At 44.7% G+C, this 8501-nt stretch overlaps 1 protein-coding gene across 1 annotated transcript; it reads left to right on the forward strand.

The window, feature by feature from the left end:
- Nucleotides 1-2000: 2000 nt before the first annotated feature.
- LOC101477809 (neurofilament heavy) lies at nucleotides 2001-6447 on the forward strand. Its single transcript, XM_004544722.6, has 4 exons — nucleotides 2001-2784; nucleotides 3993-4192; nucleotides 4310-4434; nucleotides 4530-6447. Exons 1-4 carry the CDS (start codon nucleotides 2034-2036, stop codon nucleotides 5806-5808), a joined length of 2355 nt encoding a protein of 784 aa, XP_004544779.3. The 5' UTR covers nucleotides 2001-2033; the 3' UTR covers nucleotides 5809-6447.
- Nucleotides 6448-8501: the final 2054 nt, after the last annotated feature.

Here is an 8501-nt window from a genome sequence, read left to right on the forward strand (position 1 = left end):
CTTCGTTGTCTGCCTTCCAACACAGCCTTGCAGCTCTTCTGTTCTCTGATAGTCTCAAATCACTGAAATGTCTAAATATACCCCTCTGAAACAAGGGAAACTCCACAGCCTAAACTCAGTGCACCTGCAAATGCAAGATATCATTCCTCTGGGACACGTTTCACTTTTTTCTGACGTTTTCCTCTGCATCGATTCTGCTATTTTCCATCTCTGTATCTGTCTCACTCTGCTGCTGTCTGTCCATCCATCGCTTCAAGGACAAGGCCGCTACATGGCAACATCCTTTGTGCTCTTCTATCAAAAGCCTTTGCAGTGGCAGTCATCAAGCTTTCAGCTATATTGAAAAATGTGACTGATTAATTCACCTATGACAGCACAGGAGAGAGGATTATGTTAATTCTGAGAAGCAAAAGCAGGAGACAGACTGCAGGTGACCTGTTATTTGGAGGTCATATTCCAAGCAATATATCTTAGTTTGGCTGTTACAAGATTTTTGGTTTCAAGTAACAGATACTCGTGCTTTCAGGCCAGCCTGTTTTGAGTTACTGCAATAACTGCTGATAAACCTCAGATCTGGCCTGCTGCTTATATTTCATGTGCACTTACATTTTGACATGCGCTACAGAAAGTGCCTTTCACAGCAGAATCCTGTCATCTCTGTTGCATTATCCTCATCTATAAAACATGCAGCCAGTGGATGGAGGGGCTGTGACGCATGTAATTCCTATGCTGGAGAACCCCCACCCCCACCACCCCACCCCAAACGTGTGAGACGTGATGCAAAGCACACAGAGACTTTTGCGTGTTTCATTACAAATGTAGCGCATCTGCTATAGAGCACTTAAGTGTCACACATCTATGGGTGTCACTGAGCTGATGACATTAATGTTACAATAACAAAGAATGGCTGAAAATGAGAAATCGCTGCTGTCTGCTAAATGGTGGATTCTTCCAAATATTTGCTCATATTAAAGGCGAGGCCTACAGTTTCCCTTTAAGGTAGAATAAACTCACTCACCCTGAGTGATCAATAGGTGCTGTATGTGCTCTTCAGAACTGCTCCTCTTCTCAGAGCAGACATCTCTTTAGATCAGCAGAGACAGCTGTTTGGGGTTTCTGTGAATGCTGTATCAGTGTAACTCATGCTGCTGTTTTTGGTTTCTGTGTCATTTGTGTGCATCACACACTCAACCTGCAATCAGATTCTGCACATGTTAAAATTGCTCTCTCAAAAAGAAGCAGAAACTAAGTGATGGGAAGCTGCTTTCTGAAAAGGGGAAAGAAGGAAATACTCTTTGTGTGTGTGCCTGTACTAAAAGAAGGAGTCTGTCAATGGCCCAGCAGTTGAGTTGAGTCCCAGGGGGTATGGCTGTGGATCTGCAAACTCACACTGCAGCAGTGAAGCTACAGAGAGCATCAGCAGAACACAGTGGACACCCACACAATCAGTCACAGATGGAAATGAGCAAATTTGCTAAAATCATTTACAGTTTGTTACATTTTAAAGTGGTATTTATTATTAAGATGAGTTGTCCCTATTAAAGAAACATATTAGAAAGAAGGTCCACCAGGACTTTAGCCACATCTATGCCCACAGTATTCCCATGTGTTTTTAAATATATATTTTTTAAACTGCGTAAAGAAACCCAGAAGCAGGCATTTGTGAATATGATTAAAATTATTTATATTACAATCTTGTTTTGAAACATCGCCTAGATATTTCCAAGTGCAGTTTTGGATGCTTAAAAAACATATCGCATGTTATAGTCCCAATATTTAGGATTGTTCCGTCAGTAAAGTATCCCCTCATCAACACCTCTAATACCTTCAAAATACATACTTATCATCAGGATCCTACACTAACGGGAGCGAGTATCGTCTTGCCATTCCTGCGCAGCCGGTAGTTTTCTGAGGAAAAGGTATCTCTTTAAAAACGAGCGTGTCTTGGTGCTGACTACTGTCTTTTCCCTCCCTCCTATAAAAGCTGATCGCTCTCCCTCCTACTGCAGTCAGTTCTCACCGGCCCAGCCAACATGAGTTTCACGGTAGAGCATCACTTCATGGGCCCGAGCTCGTACCGCAAGGCTCGGCCCGCCTCCGTGTCCTCCAGCGGCTTTCACTCCCAGCGCCGTCGCCTCACCTACAGCCAGCCATCCTCAATCGACAGCTTGGAGACCTTTAACGGCGACATGACTCGGAAGAGCGAGAAAGAAATCCTGCAAGCTCTGAACGACCGGTTTGCCGGCTACATCGACAAGGTGCGCAACCTGGAGATGCACAACCGCAACCTGGAGGCGGAAGCGGCGGCGCTGCGGCAGAACCAAGCCGGGCGCGCCTCGGTCGGGGAGCACTACGAGAGGGAACTGGGTGACCTCAGGGGTCTCCTGCAGCAGCTGACCGGAGAGAAGGCCCGCGCGGCTGTGGAGCACGAGCACTTGGAAGAGGACATCCAGCACCTGCGGGTCAGGCTGGAGGATGAAGCGCGGAACCGGGAAGAGTTGGAGGCTGCCGCTCGCGCTATGAAAAAGTATGTCGAGGAGTGCCGGCTGGTACGCCTGGAGCTAGACAAGAAGCTCCGTGCGCTGGAAGAGGAGGCCGCTTTTCTTAAAAAGAACCACGAGGAAGAAGTGGCGGAGCTCTTGGAGCAGATTCAGAGCGCGCAGGTGAGCTTCGACATGCGGGACACCCTGAAGGCGGATGTCACCACCGCACTGCGCGAGATCCGCTCGCAGCTGGACAGTCACGCATCCAAGACCTCAGTGCACGCCGAGGAGTGGTTCAAAGGTGAGTCCGATCAAAAAAGAGGAGGAAAGTTTATTGAAACGATCAAAAGTCTCCGTGCGTAAAGTCACGTTTGTCCGCTGTCCGTGGTGCTGAAGTGTGCCTCATGGATCCAGATCGGGATTTATTTGAGGCGTCTCCGACTGTTACGTTGGAATGTTGGTTGATAACATTTATTAATCTATCACATCGAAAACTTTAGAGGTTAAATTACAAGTGACGAATTACGCGAAAGAAGCAAGGTAACCAGTTTGGAAATGCGCAAATAAATACAGAAAATAATAATAATCACTTAAATAATATCAATAATTTGCCTTTTATCTTAGTTGGTGCCCTTTTCTATGACTGCGCAGTTGCGGCATAGTGACCTTTTAAAAGAATATTTAAAAAAATTAAAGGCCAGCCCTGCAGAGGTGAGGTGGCACACAGCGAAGAGACTACGATTAATTTGCACTCTTGCCGACTAGCAGTGGGTGTTCACTACCTGTTTCTCTTTTTGCTGTGCTGATGGATCTGACCCTGGACTTCCACGAGTAGAAAAGTACCTTTCAAGGTCGCGGCGGGCTGATAATGTTTCATCAGTCGGTCGTGCTTTTTACAGCCATCTTCTCCTGGCTGATGTGATTAATAAAAGCACCTGGACGTAGATCTGATGCATAGAATTACTAGCAAAGCAATAAGTGAGACATGATCTTACAGCCACTGTGAGCAGCACTTAGACACAGCACTGCTGACTTTTATGGTGCTACATAAACACACTGCTGACAACTTTGAAGGCCCAGAAGGGTTTCCTGCGCATTGTAGTTTTGGGTATGTCAAAGGACATATTGGTCTATACCCAATCCCTCTCAGTAGGTGTACATTTTGACCTGGTACAGCTAGTAAAAGGTACAAACAAATTGACCTTCTTTGAGTCCAGCTGACTGCAGCAGTGGTTTATTCATGCTTGGATGCAGGAGGGAGCTGAGTCAGACTATTGACTGGCAGCTGGACAGTGTCAAGGTTACAGAGGATCTTTGTAGTAACTGTCTGTTCTCTAAAGCAGGACTGGTTAAATATTTTCAGTTAAAAAAAAGGCCTACGTCTTTAGACTCAAAATGTTCCCCTTTCTTTTAAAAGTATGCATATGTGTCATATTTCAGGCGATTATCTTAATTAAAAGTGATTTCTAAACATGTCATGTACTTTTTAAAATTCGTTTTTTTCCACAGTGCGCATGGAGCATCTGTCCGAGGCTGCTCGGTCTAACCAGGATGCAATCCGTGGAACCCAGGAAGAGATTGCAGAATACCGCCGCAAGCTCCAGAGCCGCACCATTGAGCTGGAGACTCTTCGAGGAACCAAGGAGTCACTGGAGAGGCAGCGTATAGAGAGTGAAGACAGACACCAAGACGACCTCAACTCACTACAGGCAAGGCATCAGCACAGACATGCAGAAAAAGCAGAAATGCACCAATACTGCAAATCTCTTTTCAGACACTTGATGAATGATATGTGACCAGAGAGGATGTTTATGTTTGTTTTGCAGGAAACCATCAATCAGCTCGACAACGAGTTAAAAACTACAAAATGGGAGATGGCTAGCCAGCTAAAAGATTACCAGGAGCTTCTGAATGTGAAGATGGCTCTGGATATCGAAATTGCTGCTTACAGGTTAGTTGGGATCTAAAAAATGTAACTTTAAATTGGTTTCTTTATGCTAAAAGTGATTAACACTTTCATTCTCTGTGTTCTTGTCTTCCAAACAGGAAACTACTGGAGGGAGAGGAGAATCGCTTTGTGTCAGGTGGAGGCCCATACTCCTACCTGGAAAGCAGAATCTCTGCCCACTTGAAAGTAAAAGGAGAAGAGATCTCTGATACAGTCATTGTAGAGGAACAGACAGATGAAACACAGGTGACGGAGGTGACAGAGGAAGCAGATGAAGATGAGGAGGAAAAGAAAGAAGAAGATGAAGAAGAAGCAGAGGAAGGAGAGGGTGAAGAAACCAAAGAAGAAGAGGGTGAAGAAGAAGGTGAGGAAAAAGGAGATGAGAAGCAGGAAGGAGAGGGAGAGGAAGAAAAAGAGGAGGAAAAGGAAGAAGAGGGAGAGGAAGAGGAGAAAGGAGAGGAAGAAAAGGCAGGTGAAGAAGAAGAAAAGTCCAAATCTCCAGAAAAAGCTGCTTCCCCTCCTTCAAAATCTCCTCAATCTAAATCTCCTACTGTCAAATCACCAGAATCTAAATCGCCACAAAAATCACCAGAAGCCAAATCACCAGCAGCCAAATCCCCTGCAGCCAAGTCTCCTGCAGGAGATGAGTCAAAGTCACCCGTGTCCAAATCCCCACCCAGCAAGTCTCCTGAGTCCAAATCTCCTCCTCCCAAGAGCCCTGAACCAAAGTCTCCAGAGAAGGAGAAGGCCAAACCATTTTCTGCCAAAGACACCCCTAAAAAGGAGGAAAAAGAGGAGAAAAAAGAGAAGCCTCAGCCTGTCAAAGAGGAAAAGAAGGAGAAAGAGCAGCCTGTGAAGGAGGAGAAGAAGCAGGAACCCAAAGAGAAAGAACCAGAGAAGGTGGACAAACCTGAAACAAAGAAAGAAAGCAAAGAAGAGGAAACACCAAAAAAGGAAGAGGCTTCAAAACCTGTAACTCCCAGCAAGCCTGCTGAGGACAAGCCAGCCCCCAAGTCTGAGGCTAAAGAGAGTACTCCCCCTGCCAAGGAGGAGGAGAAGCCCTCTGCTCCTAAATCAGAGAAGGCCGAACCTGAGGCAAAGCCAGCTGCTAAAGCAGAGCCTGAGAAAACAGAGAGCAAGAAGGAGGAGAAGAAGCCAGAGGAGAAGAAACCAGAGGAGAAAAAAACAGAGGAGAAGAAGCCAGAAGAGAAGCCTAAAGCAGAGCCTGAGAAAAAAGATAGCAAGAAAGAGGAGAAGAAGCCAGAGGAGAAAAAGGAGGCTAGTAAAGAGGTGAAGGAAGGAGCAAAGATGGAGAAGGCTGAGAAATCTTCTGGCACTGAGTCAAAGGAAAGCAAGGAGGAGAAACCCAAGAAGTAAGACAAAAATGCTGCGTTTCAGGGCTAGAGGAGGAGATGCCAAAGATCTGTGATGGAGGGAGGTGAGGTGAGGAAAGGGCAAAAAGTGACTGAAGAGAAAGAGAAGCTGGATGTACCCAGCAGTTCAGATGGGCAATAAAATGCCCAAAGCCAAGCAGGTAACAGTATGTAAGCAATAGTGATTTCTGTAGCAAATACCCCCCCGCTCCCTACGTATGGCCATTATATGCCCCTGATGCTTCTGATGTATGACTGTAGTGAATACAGAATGCTCTTAAACTCTTTATCAGAATGTGACAACTGCCCTTAATCAATATCAAGTGCATTTAAACAGGATTCCCGCTGATGGGGGCAGGAGGACCCTGCTGCACCTACGCAAGCCTTCAAGGGTAGAGATGTCAAACCAATGTCTAGCTAAAGATTGTCACAGATATTGAATATGAAAACTTATATTTACAAATGAATAAATAAGGAAGACTTGAATTTTGCTTGTTGTGCACCTTAATGCAGCTTCTCCTTACGGGTGAACTGGAGTGTCTCACTCTTCTAGTCTGCAGTGTTAGGACAATGATGACTGTGCTCTGTATAAACTGCTGAGAATATGCAATATGAAACACAAAAATAAAGAATGAAAAATGAAGCACACAAGGCTTGGCGGCTTTTCTTCATGTATGCAGAAATCTGCAGCTCATTAAAGTGAAGATTAATAAAGTGTCAAGAGAAATTCTACGAGGTGCGATGCCAAAAGGTAAACGCTGCGAGTTATTGCACTGCATTGCGGCTGTGGAGAGGGGGAGCTGTACCCACTCTCCAAAGCTGCTGCACCCTTCCTCATGTCCCACAGACCGCGTTCATGTATAAATCAAGAGCAGTGTCGCCGGCTCGCACAGACTCTCTCTCTCATTTCCAAGGCCTGTCTCATTACAAACAGGAGCAGAGGACACACATTTATCTTAGGATTGTTAATTAAAAATCACCAGAATGATCAAATTGTCCTACAGGCACAGCCATAAAATTAAACAGAGCAGGCTTTTGCTTTGAAACGTATAAATAAGAAATGCAAATCCTCCTCTGTCACTTGTGGTTTGGTAATATTTTGAAATATTAAGATTTCTTTTGTTTGACAGAAATAAAATGTGTGGTTACTTTTAATAGGATTTTCTAATGAGTGCTGGTGAAAAAGACATTCATTACCATCCTACTGAAAAGCAGGTAACTGTTAGATTTGTGCCATCACCAAAAGCTTCTCTTTCTTAGTGAAACACTGACATTGGACACACTTTGGCTGACATTGTGAGGCTCTCTCTCCTGGCACGACTGCACCCCCCTGTAATCCAATTTCACTGCATCTAATAGATGGCTGTGTATTAATGAGATCAGCGACTGTGTCATTAAAAAACCAGAGTCGGAAGACGGAGATTGCTTTGACTGCTGTCACTGCCATCTGTTGTTAAACAGAAATTGACTGTTTTATTGATGATTGTGTACTCTGTAAAGTTTATTTTTTTCCAAAACATTTACATCATTGCTAAATGTGACTGCTCTCGGTGCAAACTGAACAAAAGTGAACCAATATAAGATCCATCAATTTTAACTGCTCGTCCTCTTTGGGGTCGCAGAGCCTATCCCAGCTGTCACAAGGCGGGAGAGGTACATCCTGGATAGATTGCCAGTCTCTCACAGGGCGAACAGAGATACACATTCACACCTATGGCCCATTTAGAATCACAAGTTAACCTAACGTGCATGTCTTTGGCCTGTTGGATGAAACTGGAGTACAGGGGGAACATGCACACTCTACACCAGGGGTCCCCAATCCCAGTCCACAAGGGCCGGTGTCCCTGCAGGTTTTAGATCTCACCCTGGTTTAACACACCTGAATCACATGATTAGTTCATTACCAGGCCTCTGGAGAACTTCAAGACATGTTGAGAAGGTAATTATCCATTTAAATCAGCTGTGATGGATCAAGGACACATCTAAAACCTGCAGGGACACCAGCCCTCGTGGACTGGGATTGGGGACCCCTGCTCTACACAGTGGCTGGGTGGTGCATTCATACCCAGTGAGGTCGCAGTGCAAACCAATCCACCATGACACACTGGAAAACACTTCAGTATTCACATTTCATCATGGACGATCACTCACAACTTCGTACTGGTTAGCGGTGACTCTTAACTCCAAATGGGGATAGGCTGGCTCAACAATATGCTTGTAAGATGCTCCCCTAGCTTTGCACAGCCAATAGACACTCATCTGTTGGGCTTTATGTTTGTGCCACTGGTAAGCTTTACAGTATTCTCAATCTATTGAATCATTTTGTACCATTTACCAGTCTCATCTCAACCATTAGCATTTACTGCCCATTTTCCAATAAGTAATGCTTCCTTTCTCTTGCAATTACAGACATTATTTCCATGCATCAGTGCAGCATTGAATTCCTAGATTCGATTACCTGCTGCTGGATCTTTGCTGCAACACACAAGAGCAAAGGAGAGATTCTTCTATAAAGCTAAAGCTAGCTAATCATTAAATGACCGTTTTCCTTGACTTTAGCATCAAGTCAGAAATTGAGGATCAGTATCCTACATGAAAACCTGTTGCTCTTTACTGAAACTATGATGATAAATGAGAAGTCAAAGGCTAACAGCAGACAATAGCCCAAATATTTTATTCAATGCGAGAGATCCTCTG

This window comes from Maylandia zebra, linkage group LG12, assembly GCF_041146795.1.
Source record: "Maylandia zebra isolate NMK-2024a linkage group LG12, Mzebra_GT3a, whole genome shotgun sequence".
Classification (NCBI taxonomy): Eukaryota; Metazoa; Chordata; class Actinopteri; order Cichliformes; family Cichlidae; genus Maylandia; species Maylandia zebra.

Excerpts from the sequence above, each read along its gene's own strand:
- LOC101477809 (XM_004544722.6), top strand. The coding sequence starts at position 2,034 with ATGAGTTTCACGGTAGAGCATCACTTCATGGGCCCGAGCTCGTACCGC. Across the intron at positions 4,193-4,309 it reads ACGACCTCAACTCACTACAG|GAAACCATCAATCAGCTCGA; the intron begins GCAAGGCATCAG and ends TTTGTTTTGCAG. Across the intron at positions 4,435-4,529 it reads ATCGAAATTGCTGCTTACAG|GAAACTACTGGAGGGAGAGG; the intron begins GTTAGTTGGGAT and ends TCTTCCAAACAG.